Source organism: Mustelus asterias, unplaced genomic scaffold (genome assembly GCF_964213995.1).
Source record: "Mustelus asterias unplaced genomic scaffold, sMusAst1.hap1.1 HAP1_SCAFFOLD_129, whole genome shotgun sequence".
NCBI lineage: Eukaryota > Metazoa > Chordata > Chondrichthyes > Carcharhiniformes > Triakidae > Mustelus > Mustelus asterias.
This window is the reverse complement of record NW_027590163.1, coordinates 652,500-672,239: the sequence shown is the minus strand read 5'-3', so window position 1 is coordinate 672,239 and position 19,740 is coordinate 652,500. Positions and strand designations below refer to the sequence as shown.

At 46.8% G+C, this 19,740-nt stretch overlaps 1 protein-coding gene and 1 pseudogene across 2 annotated transcripts; one reads left to right on the top strand and one right to left on the bottom strand.

Annotated features, from left to right (window-relative positions):
• Window positions 1–635: 635 nt before the first annotated feature.
• Window positions 636–14,986, bottom strand: LOC144484827 (uncharacterized). The gene is made up of 4 exons (XM_078203187.1): window positions 14,868–14,986; window positions 12,270–13,433; window positions 1,326–1,544; window positions 636–1,241 (listed from the first exon to the last, which is right to left on the bottom strand). The coding sequence occupies exons 2-4, from the start codon at window positions 13,242–13,244 to the stop codon at window positions 636–638; spliced, it is 1,800 nt and encodes a 599-aa protein (XP_078059313.1). The 5' UTR covers window positions 13,245–13,433; window positions 14,868–14,986.
• A 191-nt stretch (window positions 14,987–15,177) lies between these two features.
• On the top strand, window positions 15,178–18,147 carry LOC144484835 (uncharacterized; annotated as a pseudogene). The gene is made up of 2 exons (XR_013496117.1): window positions 15,178–15,197; window positions 16,691–18,147. The product of XR_013496117.1 is annotated as an uncharacterized LOC144484835 (transcript).
• The last annotated feature ends 1,593 nt before the right edge of the window (window positions 18,148–19,740 follow it).

Sequence of the window (19,740 nt, the reverse complement as noted above, 5' to 3'; positions counted from 1 at the left end):
AAGGCCCGAGATGTGTGGATAATATCAGAATGTGGACCGGCCTCTCGATGGGACAGGCAGTGAGAGCAGCTGAGAAATCAGTGGAGAAAGATTGTTCAGAGCGCGGCCAATCCTCAGAACGAGGATGGATGAGCGATAAGGGACCTGTAGTGAGAGGAAAAAGACTATTTACTATTCAGGATAAAATCAATGTACTGTAAGAAATTAAGAGCAGGCCATTTGAGTCTGCTCCACCATTCAATATGATCACGGCTGATCCTCTATCTCAATGCCATATTCTCCCCACACCGCTTGAAGCCATTAAAATCTAAAATAAAATCTATCTCTTCCTTGAACATATTCAGTGACTCGGATTCCACAGCCTTCTGTGGTAGAGAATTCCACAAGTTCACTGTCCTTTGAGTTAAGATTTTTTTCATCATCTCAGTCTCATCTGACATCTGCCTTTGTGGATCATTTCAGTGGAAATGTGCCCTCACTCAAAGAGAATCAGCCACTGGAATGAAAATTGAGACCGGCCAGTCCAACAGCAAGAAACCCTCCGACCCTCCCACTTCACCAACTGTCAGAATGAACATGGTTCAGTCCTGGATGTGATTAACAGCAGCAATAACAGCAGAATCCAACCCCAGTCATCACTTGTGAACCCGCTGGTGTCTCAGCAGGTGGGATGACTGAGTGAATCCCTTCCCACACACAGAGCAGGTAAATGGTCTCTCCCCAGTGTGAACTCGCTGGTGTGTCAGCAGGTTGGATGACCGATTGAATCCCTTCCCACACTGGGAGCAGGTAAATGGCTTCTCCCCAGTGTGAACCCGCTGGTGTGTCAGCAGGGTAGGTAAATCACAGAATCCCATCTCACACTCTGAGCAGGTGAAAGGCCTCTCCCTGTCCCCGCTGTGAATTTGTTGGTGTCTCAGCAGGTTGGCTAACTGAGTGAATCCCTTCCCACAATTGGAGCAGGTGAACGGCCTCTCCCCAGTGTGAACTCGCTGGTGTGTCAGCAGGGTGGAGGAATCTCCGAATCCTTTTCCACACACGGAGCAGATGAACGGCCTCTCTCCAGTGTGAACTCGCTGATGTGCCAGCAGGTCAGGTGAATCTCTGAATCCTTTCCCACACTCTGAGCAGGTGAGTGGTCTCTCCCCAGTGTGAACTCGATGGTGCCTCTGCAGACTGGAGGACCGAGTGAATCTCTTCCCACAGTCAGAGCAGATGAATTGCCTCTCCTTGGTGTGAACCTGCTGGTGTGCCAGCAGGGTGGATGAATCTCTGCATCTTTTTCCACACACTGAGCAGCTGAATGGTCTCATCCCTGTGTGAACTCGATGATGTCTCACTAGGTTGGATGAAATGCTGAATTTCTTCCCACACACAGAGCAGGTGAATGGCCTCTCTCCGCTGTGAACTCGCTGGTGTGTAAGCAGGTCGGATGCATTAGTAAATCTCTTCCCACACTGAGAGCAGGTGAATGGTTTTTCCCCGGTGTGACTGCGTCGATGAATTTCCAACTCAGATGGGGACTTGAATCCCTTTCCACAATCCTCACATTTCCACGGTTTCCCCATGGTGTCGGTGTCTGTGTCTCGGTGCTTTTCCAGTCACAGGGATGGTAAAATGGGTGATGGTTTACCCCATCCTATAAAATTGAGTGACTCTGTCAGATCTTGGTGTGAAGTTTGGTTTGAGATTTCTTATGGCAAGTTTTTCCCTTTTAATATCCTGTAAAAGAAGTTTGCAAATGTCATCACTGTCAGTTCAGCTCAGAAATTCAGAATAGAGAACCAGTCACTGATGGGATACATTCTGCCACATGGATAATTATGGATTGTAACATTGTCATTAAAACATGTGATACCAAAGCCACAGCAATGTGGTTGAATCTTAAGTGCCCACCAAGGGCAACTAGAGATGGGCAAGAAATGCTGTCCAACCAGCGACGCCCATGTCCCACAAATGAATACAAAAATGATTGAGTGTAAATAATTTACATTTAAAAATGTCTTCTGTCAACGGTGTAAATGCTCATTTATATATATCTATATATATATATATATATATATTTACATATTTATAAATGCTCATTTTATCATTGATTTCCTGAAGCTTCTGTTTTGAGTTTCAGACAGTTCTATGCCAAGTGTTTGAGGTGATTAAAAGTCTTTCATCTTACTCTTTGCATATCGATGTTCACTAAAGCTACACAGATTGATTTTCTTCTCATTATAAATATATTTTCAATACCTAAAAGGACAGTCTTTCAGCAATCCCCATTTTCCTTCTTTCTGGTTGATAATTAAGGGTCTGTACACTTGGTGTAATTTATGATTTTGTTCCTAATTTTATCGGTTTCCCCACCCGCCACAATCTCCACAACACAGCAAAAATAATCACTACTCACTCATTGGGATTGTCAATGGCGGGCTTTATACCCAGCATTCCCCGCGGTGCTGAAAGTCCCCTTTCTACACTGCAGGAGAGTAGTGCGCAGGCCCAATGCTCATCCAGTTGGAGCATGCGCAGTATGAGTGATGTCTCCTGAGACAAAGACGTTTCTTTGGTTAACAGGCAGTCGGTAAGGATGCGGAAACCTGGAGTGAGTAACGGAGGCGATTCTGGTTGGGGAGAGTTTGTAAACACCGGGTGAATGCTCTCACCCCCTATACGAACCTGAAGGTGCCGCGTTTGCAGCTCCGGGTCTTTTTACCGAAACGAGGCCCCGGTTACTGGCCGCCATCTTGGTTCAAAGCCGAGGAGTGCGCATGCCTCTTCGTTCAGGTGACGTAACAGAGTGGACGGGGCCTCAGGGTCTCTGTTCCCAACTGGGTCCTAGTGCCCGGTGATACATAGCTGAGTTAACAGATTTTATGATGTGGAGATGCCGGCGTTGGACTGGGGTAAACACAGTAAGAAGTTTAACAACACCAGGTTAAAGTCCAACAGGTTTATTTGGTAGCAAAAGCCACACAAGCTTTCGGAGCTCTGAAAGCTTGTGTGGCTTTTGCTACCAAATAAACCTGTTGGACTTTAACCTGGTGTTGTTAAACTTCTTACTGTGTTAACAGATTTTAAACAGCTTCACCCACTCCCAGGCTGCAGCTGATGTTTGCAGCCCAAAGGAGTCCATGGGCCATGTTTACATTATATTAATATTATATTATAGCCCAAAGATGTGGATTGCCCATGTTAAATTGCCTCTTAGTGTCCCAAGACGTGCAGGTTAAATGGGAAATTGTGAGGTTACCAGGATAGGGTGAGGAAGAACACCTGGATAAGATGCTCTGTCAGAGAGTCATTGCATACTCAATGGGTCAAATGGCACATTCTGCACTGCAGGGATTCTATATTCAGTGTGAGATGTTGCAGCCCTGTATAGTTACCTGAAGGAGCTGCTCCGCAACCTTTGTTAACACTTTCGCCCCAACCTCCTAGTCTTTGGCTGTGTGGGGGGAAGTTAGGGAGAACAAAGAAAAGTACAGCACAGGAACAAACCCTTTGGTCCTCCAAGTCTATGCCAATCATGATACCCTAATTTACAAAAAACCTTCTGCCTTTGCTCGGTCTGTATCCCTTTGGGCAGCACGGTGGCACAGTGGTTAGCACTGCTGCCTTGGAGCTCCAGGGTCCCAGGTTTAATTCTGGCCTTGGGTCACTTTCTGTGTGGAGTTTGCACATTCTCTCCATGTCTGTGTGGGTTTCCTCCGGGTGCTCCAGTTTCCTCCCACAGTCCAAAGATGTGCGGGTTAGGTTGATTGGCCATGATAAATTGACCCGAGTGTCAGGAGAATTAGTAAAGTAAATGTGTGCGGTTACGGGAATTGGCCCTGGGTGGGATTTTTAAAAATTAATTTGTGGGACATGGGTGTCACTGGCTGGCCAGCATTTATTGCCCATCCCTAGTTGCCCTTGTTCAGAGGGCAGTTGAGAGTCAACCACATTGCTGTGGCTCTGGAGTCACATGTAGGCCTGACCAGAAAAGGACGGCAGATTTCCTTCCCTAAAAGACATCAGTGAACCAGATGGATTTTTCCGACAATCGACAATGGTTTCATGGTCATCAGTAGATTCTTAATTCCAGATATTTTTTGTTGAATTCAAATTCCACCACCTGCCGTGGCAGGATTTGAACGCGGGTCCCCAGAACATTAGCTGAGTTTCTGGATTAATAGTCGAGCGATAATTTCTAATTCCTCCCTATTCAAGTACCCATCCAGATTCCTGTTAAATTTTGCTAATCTGCCTGCTTCCACCACCTATTTGGCAGCATGTTCCAGGCACCCACCACTCTGTGTGAAAAACTTTCACTGCACATCTCCCTTAAACATTCCCCTTCTCATCTTGAACCTTATAATTGATAATTCCACCCTAAGAAAAAAACCTCCGACTATCCACCCTGTCAATGCCTCTCATAACTTTGTAGACCTCTATCAGGTCTCCCGTCAGCCTCTGTCTTTCCAGCGAAAAATCCTATTCAACCTCTCCTCGCCAACATCCTCGAGACCAGGCAACATCGTGGTGAACCTTCTTTGCACTCTCTCCAAAGCTTCCAGGTCCTTCTGGTAGTATGGTGGCCAGGAATGCATGCAATACTCCAAATGTAGCTTAACCAAGATCAGAGTATCTTCTCCTGGACCTGCTCTTGGGCCAGATTCAAACAACAATTTGTTGAAGCTGAATGAGCAGTGTCCATAGCAATTGGGTGGATGTCGCATATCCTTGCAGTCTCTCCTGGAGAGGGAGCATGTGGTGTCCACTGATACACTTGCTACCTTCCACAACTGATGAGCATCGCAGGGTACAAAGTAACTTCAAGACATTGGAAACAACATTCTGGTTCATTAGGAAGCTAACCTTTCTTCTTGTTGGTACTTTGTTGCTGATCTTTTTCTTCTTTTAGTTTGTTTGGACTACATATTTGAGGAAACAAACAAGGGAAAAGAATATTCAATAAAAAATGAAATATCTGTTCTGAATTTCTATCATGTTACAATGATAATTTTTGTAAACTCCTTTTACAGGGTATTAGAAGAGGAAGTTTTGCAAATGTGAAACTCAAACACAACATCACACAAAAAAAACAAAATTGTTCCATTCATCAGAACCTGATTATCATCGACCTTTGAATGTGGAAGCAGAAATGTTTTGCAAACATCAGTGTGACTGGAAAAGCACCGAGACACACACACACACACCCGAGTGAGAGTGTTCCAGTGAACTGAGTGTGGAAAGAGCTTTAACCAGTTACACAGCCTGAAAAAAACATCACAACATTCACAGCCAAGAGAAAACATGACGTGTTCTGTGTGTGGATGAGGCTTCAACTGATCATCCAAGCTGGAGATACACAAGGACACCAGCACCATGGAGAAACAGTGGAAATGTGCATATTGCGCTAAGGGGTTCAGTTACCCTTCCCAGCTTAAAAATCATCAACGCAGTCACACTGGGGAGAGACCATTCACCTGCTCCATGTGTGGGAAGGGATTCATTCAGTCATCCCACCTGCTTTCACACCAGCAAGTTCACCTTGATGAGAAGCTGTTAAACCGCTCGGACTGTGAAAGCAACTTTAAAATCTCGGAGGACCTGGTTACGCACCAGGTTGTTCACACTGAGAGACAGTTCAGTTGCTCTCACTGTGGGAGGGGGTTCATACGATCACAGAACCTCATCGAACATGAACGCACTCACACTGGGGAGAGGCCATTCACCTGCTCTGTGTGTGGGAAGGGATTCACGCGATTATCCTACCTCACTACACATCGTCTGGTTCACACTGATAACAGACCTTTCAAGTGTACTGAATGTGAGAAGAGTTATAAAACCACAAGTGAATTGCTGATACACCAGCGGGTTCACACTGGGGAGAGGCCCTTCATCTGCGCTGTGTGTGAGAAGGCATTTGCACGGTCATCCCACCTCGCTAAACACCAACTGGTTCACACGGATAAAAGACTTTTCAAATGCTCTGAGTGTGAGAAGACTTACAGAACCACAACTGACCTGCTGACACACCAGCGAGTTCACAATGGGGAGAGGCCATTCAGATGTACAGTGTGTGGGACAGGATTCACTCTGTCGTCCAGCCTCCAGAAACACCAGCGAGTTCACACTGGGGAGAGGTCGTTCACCTGCTCCACGTGTGGAAAAGGATTCATTCATTCAGCCAATCTTCTGACACACCAGCGAGTTCACACTGGGGAGAGGCCATTCCTTTGCTCCGACTGTGGGAAGACATTCATCCACTCATCCCATCTTTTGAGGCACCAGAAAGTTCACAAATGACAGAAGGATTTGGATTCTGCTGTTATCTTTAAAAATTCATTTTACAGGACGTGAGGGTCGCTGACTGGGCCGAGCATTTATCGCCCATCCCTAATTACCCTCCATTTCAGAGGCCATCTAAGAGTCAACCACATTGCTGTAGCTCTGGGATCACATGTAGGCCAGACCAGGTAAGGGCGGCAGATTTCCTTCCCTAAAGGACATTAGTGAACCAGATGGGTTTTTCCGACAATTGTCATGGTCATCAGTTGACTTTTAATTCCAGATTAATCACATCCAAGCCTGAAACATGTTCAGCCTGAGAGCTGGAGTTTCTTCATGCTGATGTTAATAATCTTCATAACTTGCTGCAGTTTAGTATTCCGATGCGTGTCAAATGAACTAATATTATTTCAGACACACAGTCGGGTCCTTTATTTGGGGGTAGTGTGTTAAAGTGTGTTAAAGTGGATTGGGGACTGGCTATCCGACAGGAAGCAAAGAGTCGGAATAAATGGGTGTTTTTCCGGTTGGAGGAAGGTAACTAGTGGCGTGCCGCAGGGATCGGTACTCGGGCCGCAACTGTTTACCATTTATATAGATGATCTGGAGGAGGGGACGGAGTGTAGGGTAACGAAGTTTGCAGACGACACAAAGATAAGTGGAAAAGTGAATCGTGTGGAGGATGGAGAAGATCTGCAGAGAGATTTGGACAGGCTGAGTGAGTGGGCGAGGATATGGCAAATGGAGTATAACGTTGAGAAATGCGAGGTTATACACTTTGGAGGAAATAATAACAAATGGGATTACTATCTCAATGGAAACAAATTAAAACATGCTACCGTGCAAAGGGACCTGGGGGTCCTTGTGCATGAGACGCAAAAGCCCAGTCTGCAGGTACAACAGGTGATCAAGAAGGCAAATGGGATGTTGGCCTATATTGCGAGGGGGATAGAATATAAAAGCAGGAATGTCTTGATGCACCTGTACAGGGCATTGGTGAGGCCGCAGCTGGAATACTGTGTGCAGTATTGGTCCCCTTATATGAGGAAGGATATATTGGCATTGGAGGGAGTGCAGAGAAGGTTCACCAGGTTGATACCGGAGATGAGGGGTTTGGATTATGAGGAGAGGCTGAGGAGATTGGGTTTGTACTCGTTGGAGTTTAGAAGGATGAGGGGGGATCTTATGGAGACTTATAAGATAATGCGGGGGCTGGATAGGGTGGAGGCGGAGAGATTCTTTCCACTTAGTAAGGAAGTTAAAACTAGAGGACACAGCCTCAAAATAAAGGGGGGTCGGTTTAAGACAGAGTTGAGGAGGAACTTCTTTTCCCAGAGGGTGGTGAATCTCTGGAATTCTCTGCCCACTGAGGTGGTGGAGGCTACCTCGCTGAATATGTTTAAAGCGCGGATGGATGGATTCCTGATCGGTAAGGGAATTAAGGGTTATGGGGATCAGGCGGGTAAGTGGTACTGATCCACGTCAGATCAGCCATGATCTTATTGAATGGCGGGGCAGGCTCGAGGGGCTAGATGGCCTACTCCTGCTCCTATTTCTTATGTTCTTATTTCTCCAGGATAAGAGGAGATTATTCGATATCCTGTTACTGGCTGCTCCATTTGTGAGTATGTGTTTCTCCTTTCTCACTGTCTGGATCATTTCAGTTGTGGACCTTCAGCTATTCTCTTGGACCCAGACCTTCCAGAACGTCTCTCCTCACCTGGGGAATCAGTGAAGGTAGTGATAACACACTCGGCCTCAGTCAAAGCAAAACCCAGTCTTGATGTGCTGGACCCATCATTGAGAATAGGGATGTTTGTGGAGTCTCCTCTTCCTGTGGTTCCACTTTGGGCTGAAGTCAGTGAGGTCTCTGATCTGTGTTCTGTTTTTTATACCAGGTAAACAAATAAACTAATTAACAAGTGAAATCTCCTCAAAACATCATTGTAACAAAAAGACAGAACTTCAAAGAAAATGTATGAAAATTAATTAAAATGTTGTTTAATATAAACCAAAAGTGAATGGGCAGCACAGTGGTTAGCACTGCTGCCTCACAGCGCCAGGGACCTGGGTTCAGTTCTGGCCTTGGGTCACTGTCTGTGTGGAGTTTGCATGTTCTCCCCGTGTCTGTGTGGGTTTCCTCCACGTGCTCTGGTTTCCTCCCACAGTCCAAAGATGTGCAGGTTAGGTTGATCAGCTGTGCTAAATTGACCCTAGTGTCAGGGGGATTAGGAGAGTAAATATGTGGGGTTACGGGAATAGGGCTTGGGTGGGATTGTGGTCGGTGCAGCTCGATGGGCCGATGGCCTCCTGCACTGTACGGATTCTATGATTCTGTGACATGAAACAGAATCAGGGTGAAAGGGAACTAATGAGACTAAAATGTCATTACTGGGGGGCCGGGATTGATGATGCAGCCCAGACCCCACAAGAACCCACCAGTCATGGAAGGCCTGGCAGTGGCAGTGGACACCACGTGCTCCCTTTCCAAGGCCACCCAGCCGTGAATTTAACCCTGGTACAGAGGCAGACATTTGGGTTGGTGGAACCCCCTCGAGCAGATCAGTGTTTGGGAAATGGATGTCTGTAGAACATGAGGGCAGGGTTACATTGTACAGGAAGAGAAACAGAAACCCAAACAGCACAAGAGGCTGGTTATTGATGATTCTTGTGAACATTATTCCCAGGGTATTAGCAGGGAATAATTTACAGGGAGGGAACTTATAGCCAAACATCACATTGAGATCTAACAGAATCACTCGATTCATCAGGACCTGAATATCATTAACCTTTCAATGTGGAAGGAGAAATGTTTGTTTGTTCTGTCTGTGGGAAAAGATTTCATAGAAACCCTACAGTGCAGAAGGAGGCCATTCGGCCCATCGACTCTGCACCGACCACAATCCCACCCAGGCCCTACCCCCACATATTTACCCGCTAATCCCTCTAACCTACACATCTCAGGGCTCTAAGGAGCAATTTTTAACCTGGCCAATCAACCTAACCCGCAGTTTTTTGGACTGTGGGAGGAAACCGGAACACCCGGAGGAAACCCACGCAGACACGAGGAGAATGTGCAAACTCCACACAGACAGTGACCCAAGCTGGGAATCGAACCCAGGTCCCTGGAGCTGTGAAGCAGCAGTGCTAACCACTGTGCTACCGTGCCGCCCTATTTCAAATATCAGTGTGACTGGAAAAGCACCGAGACACACCCGAGTGAGAGTGTTCCAGTGAACTGAGTGTGGAAAGAGCTTTAACCAGTTACACAGCCTGAAAATACATCGCAGCATTCACAGCGAGGAGAGACTGTATACGTGTTGTGTGTGTGGATGAACCTTTGACTGATCATCCAACCTGGAGAGACACAAGGACACCAGCACCATGGAGAAAGCATGGACATATGGGGATTGAGGGATGTGATTCATTTACCCGTTTCAACTGGGAAATGATCAACACAGTCACACTGAGGAGAGAACTTTCACCTTCTCCATGTGTGGAGATGGATTTACTCAGTTATCCAGTCTGTCGGCACACCAGCAAGTTCATTCGGGGAGAGGCTGTTCAGATGCTCCAGGTGAGGGAAGGAATTTGCTGACTGATCTGAGCTGCTGACGTATGAGCAAGTTCACACTGAGGAGGGTGCATTCGCCTGCTCTGTGTGGGGGAAAGGGACTCACTCCATCATCCAACCTACTGAGACACCAGTGAGTTCACAAATGAGTGCAGGAGTTGGATTTGGCGAATGCTGCAGTTAGGATTGGACGTGTGGGTGAATCCTGAGGTGTGTAAGAAATGTGTCCCAGCCGCTCTCTTCCATGGTTCAGAGCTCCTGGACACGGAACAAAAGCTCCTTTACAACTGTGTTTAGAGTCAGGAAGAACAATGGTGAATGCTGGAAACGTGCTGTCAACTCAGAGATTGGTGTAAAACTGGGATCTGTTCCTGACTGAGTGAAACGGCAGGTTTAAGTTTCCAGTCTGAAAAAAGTAGAGATTTAAAACGTTAGTGTGAATTCCTGAATCTACCAATGTAAGGCAATGGAAACATCAAGTTACATTTCTGTCTGGAACCTTGAACCATCTCTCACCTTCCATTGACTTCAACGTGATGGAAACTCACTGTTGAAATCTCTCAGCATTTGAAACATGTTTACAAATGATTGGAGGGTTTTTAGTTGAGATCTTTCTTCTGTCCACTTGGTGTTAAATAACAGACTTTCTCCTGTGAATATCCAGCTGGAGTTTTGGGCCCTGATGTATTTCCTTGTTCATCTTGTTGACTCTAAATATTGAACCTTGTGGTTTCAAACACCAGATAATCAAATTCCCAACAACAGATTGTCTTTTACTGACTTTATTAACTGCGCTGCAATAATACAGACAGAGTAATTCCTCACATGGTTCCAGTGCTCAACGAAGTACTGAAATGATAACATTTATATGCATTTCAGAGCCTGTAACATAGGAATGGTGTATTGGTCTGTAACTTTAATTCAATGTTCCTTCTTTTAATATCATGTCCACCACTTTCCTGTTACCTGATCAATTTGTTTATTGTTATTATAGGATTGTCACATATTTCCATTGTTTGTATCTTTAATTTTATGAATCTTTGACGTAAGTTACACAGCAGTTAAGTCTTTGGGCTGTGAGTGTATTTCTTGAATAAAATACCATTACATTTTTAAAATAGTCATTCGATCTGGAGAACAGAGATAATACAGTCGATTCAGAACTCCCTTCTCCTCAGCTGTGATCTAAAAGGCTACGACTCTCATCAACTTTTACAGATGCACCATAGAAAGCATCCTTCCTGGTTATATCACAGCTTGGTATGGCTCCTGCTCTTCCCAAGACCGCAAGAAACCACAAAGAGTTGGGAATGTAGCCCAGTCCATCACGCAAACCAGCCTCCCATCCATTGATTCTGTCTACACTTCCCGCTGCCTCAGAAAAGCAGCCAGCATAATCAAGGACCCCACGCACCCTGAACATTCTCTCTTCCACCAGGAAAAAGATATAAAAGTCTGAGGTCATGGACCAACCGAGTCAAGAACAGCTTTTTCCCTGCTGCCATCAGACTTTTGAATGGTCCTATCACATATTAAGCTGATCTTTCTCTACACCCGAGCTATGACTGTAATATTACATTCTACATCTTCTTTCCGTCTCCCCTTTGTACTTTATGAACAGGATGTTTTGTCTGCATAGTTCACAAGAAACAATACTTTTCACTGTATCCCAATACATGTGACAATAAATCAAATCATTCCTTTCCCCCTATGTACTCTATGTACGGTATGCTTTGTCTGTATAGCGTTCAAGAAACAATACTAATACATGTGACTATAATAAATCACATCAAATTCAGTTTAAACCCGGTTTGCAGACATGACATTCCATTCACATACAGAAGGTGAGTGAGATCCTGTGAGACACACACTGAGCCCAGTAGCTGAAAGTGATTCACAAACTGTGTTTTGTGTTCATTGATCCCAGGAATGTTACCGAAACCTTCCCTGGATCTCGAGGCTGGGAGAGACACTCTGGTAGGGATGGGGAGCTGGGACTTGTCCATGAGAGTAACGGAAGGTTTGAGACTGAAATGATCTCGAGTTAGAAAGGAGAAAAGGTTCAGTTCTGGGTGTGATTCTCAGCAGCAACAGCAGAGTCCAGCTTTGTCGGTAAGATGTGAAGTTTCTGGTGTTTCAGCAGGCGGGATGTCCGAGTAAATCTCTTCTCACACACAGAGCAGGTGAGCAGCTTCTTCCTGGTGTGAACTCGCCGGTGTTTAACCAGGTCGAACGACTGAACAAATCCCTTCCCACACACACAGCAGGTGAAGGGCTTCTCCCCAGTGTGGATGCGTTCGTGTCTCTGGAGGCTGGAGGACTCAGGGAAACGCTTCCCACACACGGAGCAGATGAAGGCCTTCTCCCCGGTGTGAACAAGCTGGTGTTTCTGCACGTGGTGTAAACAAGTAAAGGCCCTCCCGCACACATGACAAATGTACGGCCTCTCCCCGGTGTGAACCCGCTCATGTATCACAACATGGGACAAACGAGGGAAACTCTTCCCACACACGAAGCAGGTGAACGGCCTCTCCCCGGTGTGAACTCGCTTGTGTGTGCGCAGGGCGGATGACTGAGTGAATCTCTTCCCACACACAGAGCAAGAGAATGGCCTCTCCCCAATGTGAATCCGCTTGTGCATCACAAGGTGCGTTGAACGAGTGAATCCCCTCCCACACTCGGAGCAGGTGAACGGCCTTTCTCCGGTGTGAATTCGTTGGTGAATCACAAGGTGAGATGAGCGAGTGTATCCATTCCCACACTCGGAGCAGGTGAATGGTTTCTCCCCCGTGTGAACAAGTTTGTGCCTCAGAAGATGGAATGAATAATTGAATCTCTTCCCACACACAGAGCACGGGAACGGCCTCTCCCCAGTGTGAGTGCACTGGTGTCTCAGGAGACTATTGTTCGTTTTAAAGGTCTTCTCACACTCTGAGCATTTAAAACTTCTCTCATCAGAATGAATGAGCTGGTGCTCAGTGCAGTGGGAGGACTGAGTGAATCTCTTCCCACACTGGGCGCAGCTGAATGGCCTGTCCTTGGTGTGAACTTGTTGGTGCTCAGTGAGATGCACTGAGTCGCTGAATGACTCCCCACAGTGAGAGCAGCTGAACGGTCTCTCGTGTGTGTGAAGGAGCTGGTGCTCTGCAAGGCGGGAGGACTGGCTGAACCTCTTCCCGCAGTGGGAGCAACTGAACGGTCTCTCGTCAGTGTGAAGGAGCTGGTGTTGGGCCTGTTCCTCAGGCGTCTCAACGCTGTCCCCAGAGTCAGAGCTTTGAAGAGGGTCCTCATCAATGTGATCGAGTTGGTGAGCCAGCAGGTTGGACGAACACATGAACTTCTTTCCACACACGGAGCAGATGAACGGACTCTCACTATGGCGAGTTCGCTGTCGTGTCAGCATGTTTACCAACTGTATCAATCCCTTCCCACAGGAAGAGCAGGTTTACAGACTCTCACCAGCTTCCTGCTGAGACAGTCAATTAAGTCCCTTCAGGTGTACAAATCTTCACATCCTGATGAATTGACTTTCCAATTGTGACACAAAGTTTGGTTTGTTTTTCCTGACTGCAAATCCTCCTCTTCCATTACCCTGCAAAATAATTTCACAAAGAATTACATAGACTATATAATACACAAACAGGCCATTCGGGCAATCTAGTCTGTACGGAGTTTCTACTCCACACGAGTCTCCTCCCATTCTGCTAACCTCATCTCAGCTTTTCAGCTTCTCTTTTCTCTCATTCTCATCTAGTTTCCTTTTGAAAAAATCTAAGTTATCTGTCTCAACTACTTCCAGTCAGTTCCACATTTTAACAACTGTTTGTGAAAAGAAATGTCTCCTGTTTTCCTGTTAGATTTATTAGTCTGGATTGTGCACTGTGAAGATGTGGTGCAGTGGGGAGTGACCCTTCTTCTGAGTCAGAAGCTCTGGTTTCCAGTCCCACTCAGAGTACATGGCCGAGGAAGGTGTGTTCATAATGTGGCCAAACTGTAAATCATTCATAGAATCACTACAGTGCAGAAAGAGGCCATTCGGCCCATCGTGTCTGCACCGACCACAATCCCGCCCTTGCCCTATCCCCAGGCATTGACCCAGACTAGTCCCCCTGATACTAAAGGGCAATTTAGCATGGCCAATGCACCTAACTTGCACATCTTTGGACTGTGGGAGGAAACCAGAGCACCCAGAGGAAAGCCACGCAGACACACTGAGAATGTGCAAACTCCACACAGACAGTGACCCGGGCCAGGAATCGAACCTGGATCCCTGGCGCTGTGAGGCAGCAGTGCTAACCACTGTGCCACCATGCTGCCCTTCGAACATACACCAATGATAGACAATAAGAGCAGGAGAGATTCCTGGTCAGTCATATGATGGAAACAATTTGGAGCCTCTCCCATCACTATCCATGGCTCCACGGGTAGCGGATATAAAAGTTTCTGTTGCCACTGTAGCCTGGTTCCTTGTGGGGTCTAGCTGGCCGGTGTGGATGAGATTGGTGCCAACAGCACGGGGTTCAATCCCCATTCTGGCTGGGGTGGATTTGGGTTCTGCCTCTTTGCCCAACCCATAGCAGAGATCCTGACATTGTGGGTCAGACCTGCCTTCAGGTAGAGAACAGAACAATAAGAAGTTTGTGTGTTCATGGCTCCCAGTATTAGACAGATCAATAAACATTCTAACTGCTAATTCCATTCAGAAGAGACAAATAATTCTCTTGATTTGAGTTTGCTGTGTGTAAACCATCCCCTTGTAAAAGAGTTTCCAAAATCCATCACTCAGTCCTCCTGCTGAAGGGAGCACTGCGCACGCGCGCTGGTGCACTGCTACTGATAAAGATGGCGCTACGCATGCGCTTTTCTACACATTGCCCCCTACAAAGATGGCGGTCGGTATCCGGGTCTTTCAACCGTGGAACCGGCTGCTTCTCATTCCGGGATTGAGGCCTCTATCGAGGATTATCTGAAACATCGGCACACACCCACCGGCTCCAGCACCCTTCCGCACTCAGACGTTACTCACCCGCTTGATATTTAACACGACCGCCTCTGTTCTGGTTTTTGTGGCCGACACCACTGATTTCTAAACCTTTCCCTCCGACGCCATCCTTCCCGCTCACCCGGCACTTACTCACTGGCTGCATACACACACTGCGCATGCTCCACATCACAATACCCGGGGGCTGATTGACGGCAGCTCCGGGCCAATAGGAAGAGGGGGCGGGGCTGGAGGACAGTGCGGGAGCAGCTGGTCCTCCAACCAATCGGAGTGACTGAGGGGCGGGACCTGAAGCATGCGCAGTGCGGGTAATGGCGACGGACGGTTTTAATTTGGAAGCGAGATCAATACGAGGTAGAGGGCGGCGCGCGGGGAATGATAAATATGGCGGGTGGGTGGAGAGACTTTGTAAACATGTTGTTCAAACCCAAACCCCGGAAATGAACTTCCCGGTCCCCCCCTTTGTACCAAATGGAGCGGTAGCTTGTAGTGTTAGACCCGGGCTGACTGCCGCCATTGAGGCTGCATGTGGGAGGCCGGCAGGGATTGTGATCGGAGAGTGAAGCCCTGACGTCACCATGGAATGGGTGAGAGTGTGATGTCACAATGGAATGGGTGAGGGTGTGACGTCACAATGGAATGGGTGAGGGTGTGACGTCACAATGGAATGGGTCGGAGTGTGAGGTCAAAATGGAATGGGTGAGTGTGTGACATCACAATGGAATGGGTGAGAGTGTGACATCACAATGGAATGGGTGAGTGTGTGACATCACAATGGAATGGGTGAGAGTGTGATGTCACAATGGAATGGGTGAGGGTGTGACATCACAATGGAATGGGTGAGAGTTCCAGATGAGCTGAGACTGGGCTGGAGTCGGGCGATGGCTCTGACATGTGGCCCGGTGGCACAGTGGTTAGTGCAGCTGCCTAACAGCGCCAGGGACCCGGGTTCAATTCCAGCCTCAGGTCGCTGTCTGTGCAGAGTTTCTACATTCCCCCCGTGTCTGTGTGGGTTTCCTCCGGGTGTTCCGGTTTCCTTCCACAGTCCAAAGATGTGCAGGTTAGATGGATTGGCCGTGATAAATTAACCCTTGGCATCAGCAGGATTAACAGGGTAAATACGTAGGATAAATGGGGATGATTGGGCCTGGGTGGGATTGTTGTCAGGCTCGATGGTCTGAATGGCCTCCTCACACTGTAGGATTTCTATGAAAGAAGGTGGAAATAAGCAGTCTTGATGATGATGTGGATATGTGGCTGGAAGCTCATCCTAGAGTGAAATATTTCACCAGGGTTGTGAACAGCCGATTCAGCTTCAGCCAATTGCCAGGAAGAGGGATAGAGTTGCTGGTGAGGGAGTGCAGTTTGTAGTGGGGACTGAACACAATGGGTTCAGACTTCCCAGTATTTTTTGAAAGAAATTTCTGTTTTTTAGTACTGGATATCAGACAAGTCAAGATATGAGTTGGAGGGGAACTTGGAGTTGATGATGTTCACATTTACCTGCTATCTTGGTCCTTCGAGGTAGTGGAGGTTGAGGGTTTGGGAGATTCTATCAATGTTCTCATTGAGTTGTAAATGTATAAAATCCCTCTCCTTCATTCCCGATCTCTCCTATTTCTCTCTGTCTTTTCCCATAGTGCCCAGGCTGGATGGCAGGTTCCCTTCCCTGAAGGACATTAGGAAATCAATTGGGTTTTTTGACAATCCAGCAGTTTTCATGGTCATTTTTTCCCAGTGCTGTCCCCACAAATTACCAGGTTCATTCAGCTCAATTTCACAACCTGCCTTTGTGTTTTTGTGGGTTCTCTCTCACTCCCTTTTTCTGTTTTAATTCAATTTCACAGGGTATTAGAAGAGGAGGATTTGCAGTTTGGAAACTGAAACCAAGCCTGGTATCAGCACCTTATGGAGTCGGCCAATTTATTGTAACCTGAATATCATTGTATTTTGAACATGGAAGAAAATAGCACCGTTCACAGTGGAGAGAAACTGTACACATGTTCTGTGTGTGGACAAGACTTCAACCAATCATCTGACCTTTCGGAACATAATTGTAGTCACAACAGAGAGAAACTGTGGAAATGTGGGGACTGTGAGAAGGGATTCAAATCCCCATCCTTGCTGGAAATTCATCAACGTAGTCACACAGGGGAGAGGCCATTCACCTGCTCCCACTGTGGGAAAGGATTCACTCAGTCATCCAGTTTACATATACACCAGAGGACTCACACTGAGGAGAGGCCATTCACCTGCTCTCTGTGTGGGAAGGCATTCAATCGGTCATTCAGCCTAGCATTGCACAAGCGAACTCACACGGGGGAGAAACCATTCACCTGCTCTGTGTGTGGGAAGGGATTCAATCAGTCATCAAACCTAGCAAAACACCAGCGAATTCACAGTGAGGACAGACCATTCACTTGCTCTGTGTGTGGGAAGGGCTAACAAAACACCAGCGTGTTCACAATGGGGAGAGGCCATTCAGCTGTTCTCAATGTGGGAAGAGATTCGCGCTGTCAGCCAACCTCCTGACACACCAGCGAATTCACACTGGGGAGAGGCCGTTCATCTGCTCCCAGTGTGGGAAGGGATTCACTCAGTCATCCAGCTTACACATACACCAGAGGACCCACACTGGGGAGAGACCATTCAGCTGTTCTGTTTGTGGGAAGGCATTCAGTCAGTCATCAAACCTCACATTACACCAGCAAGTTCACACTGGGGAAAAGCCATTCACTTGCTCCCAGTGTGGGAAGGGATTTGCTCGCTCATCCAACCTCCTGATACACCTGCGAGTTCACACTGGGGAGAGGCCGTTAACTTGCTCCCAGTGTGGGAAGCGATTCACTGACTCATCTCACCTGCTGGCACACCAGCGAACTCACACTGGGGAGAAGCCTTTCAGCTGCTCCCAGTGTGGGAAGGGATTTGCACACTCAGGCAATCTGTGGACACACCAGCGGGTTCACACTGGGGAGAGACCGTTCATCTGTTCCCAGTGTGGGAAGGGATTCAGTCAATCATCCAACCTAGCAATACACCAACGGATTCACACTGGGGAGAGGATGTTCACTTGTTCCCAATGTGGGAAGGGCTTTGCTCACTCACACACGCTGCAGGTTCACCAACGAGTTCACACTGGGGAGAAGCCGTTCACTTGCTCTGTGTGTGGGAAGGGATTCAGTCAGTCATCAAATCTGCTGAAACACCAGCGAATTCACAAGGAACTATTGTGATTGAATTTTGCTGTGAATCATATTCAGACTGAACCATGTTCATTTGGGTCTGTTTCTGCTGAATTGAAAAGTGACTCCAGCCCTGGTATAGGTGTTAATATTGTTGGTCTGAGAATGGGAGGATTTGGGGTCAGGAAACTCACACAAACATCAGATCAGGATTGGATGGAGCCACACAATTTATCGTAACATGAAAAGCAGAGATTTTTGAACCTGGAAGGAAACAGCACCATTTACAACCACAGTCACATTAGGAAGAGACCATGGAAATGTGAGACTGTGAGGAGAGACTCAGTTACCCGTCAGAGCTGGAAACTCAGTGGTGCACTCACACTGGGGGAAGGCCATTCACTCACTCTGAGTGTGGGAAGGGATTTACTCAGTCTTCTGAGCTGATTACACTGGGGAGAAACCATTTAACTGCCCTGAGTTTTGGAAGAGATTCACTCGGCCATCCACACTGCTGAGTCACCAGCGAGTTTACAACTAACCACAGTGATTGGACTTTTCTGTCAATCACATCGAGGACCGAACTGTGTTCAATGTAAGTGAACTGGCAAATGAGGTTAAGGAACTGGTCAATAGAGGTGCAGTGGCAGATTTGAAAGGGTTATTTCAGAAAACCCAGAACAGGTACATTCCAATGAGGAAGAAAAATTCCAAGGGGACAACCCACCATCCGTGGTTCACGAAAAAAGTTAAAGATAGTATAAAACTTAAAGAAAAAAGTAAACAATTGCACAAAGATGGGTGGCAGGTCAGAAAACTAGACAGAATATAAACAGCAAAGAATGATAAAAAGATTAAATAAGGAGAAGAATTGGAGTACGAGAGAAAGGCAGCTAGAAAGATAAAGATGGATAGTAAATTAGAAATCTTTGTATCCTCATTGGCTACCGGGGAGGTCCCAGAGGATTGGAGAATAGCCAATGTTGTTCCTTTGTTTAAGAAGGGTAGCAAGAATAATCCAGGTAATTACAGGCCGGTGAGCCTTACATCAGTGATAGGGAAATTATTGGAGAGGCTTCTTCGCGACAGGATTTATTCCCACTTGGAAATAAGTGGACCTATAAGTGAGTGGCAACATGGTTTGTGATGAGGAGGTTGTGTCTCACGAACTTGATTGAGTTTTTCGAGGAAGTGACGAAGATGATTGATGAGAGTAGGGCAGTGGATGTTGTCGACATGGACTTCAGTAAGGCCTTTGACAAGGTCCCTCATGGCAGACTGATGCAGAAGGGAAGTCGCATGATATCAGAGGTGAGCTGGCAAGGTGGATACAAAACTGGCTTGGTCAAAGAAGACAGAGGGTATCAGTGGAAGGGTGCATTTCTGAATGGAGAGCTGTGACAAGTGGCGTTCCTCAGGGATCAGTGCTGGGACCTTTGCTGTTTCTAATATATGTAAATGATTTGGAGGAAAATGTAACTGGATTGATTAGTAAGTTTGCGAACGACACAAAGGTTGGTGGATTTGCGGATAGCAATGAGGACCATCAGAGGATACAGCAGGATATAGATCAGTTGGAGACTTGGGCGGAGAGATGGCAGATGGAGTTTAATCCGGACAAATGTGAGGTGATGCATTTTGGAAGGTCTAATACAGATAGGAAATATACAGTAAATGGCAGAACCCTGCAGAGTATTGATAGGCAGAGGGAT

What these genes read in the sequence shown, in the direction of transcription:
- LOC144484827 (XM_078203187.1), bottom strand. Translation starts at nt 13,244, where the DNA reads ATGCTGACACGACAGCGAACTCGCCATAGTGAGAGTCCGTTCATCTGC. An exon ending in AGAGGCCGTACATTTGTCAT is followed by an intron (nt 1,545 to 12,269) that starts GTGTGCGGGAGG and finishes TGGAAATGTGAG; the next exon opens with GATTGTGGAAAGGGATTCAA. An exon ending in ACCTAGTGAGACATCATCGA is followed by an intron (nt 1,242 to 1,325) that starts GTTCACACAGGG and finishes GCACACCAGCAG; the next exon opens with GTTCACACCAAGGAGAGGCA.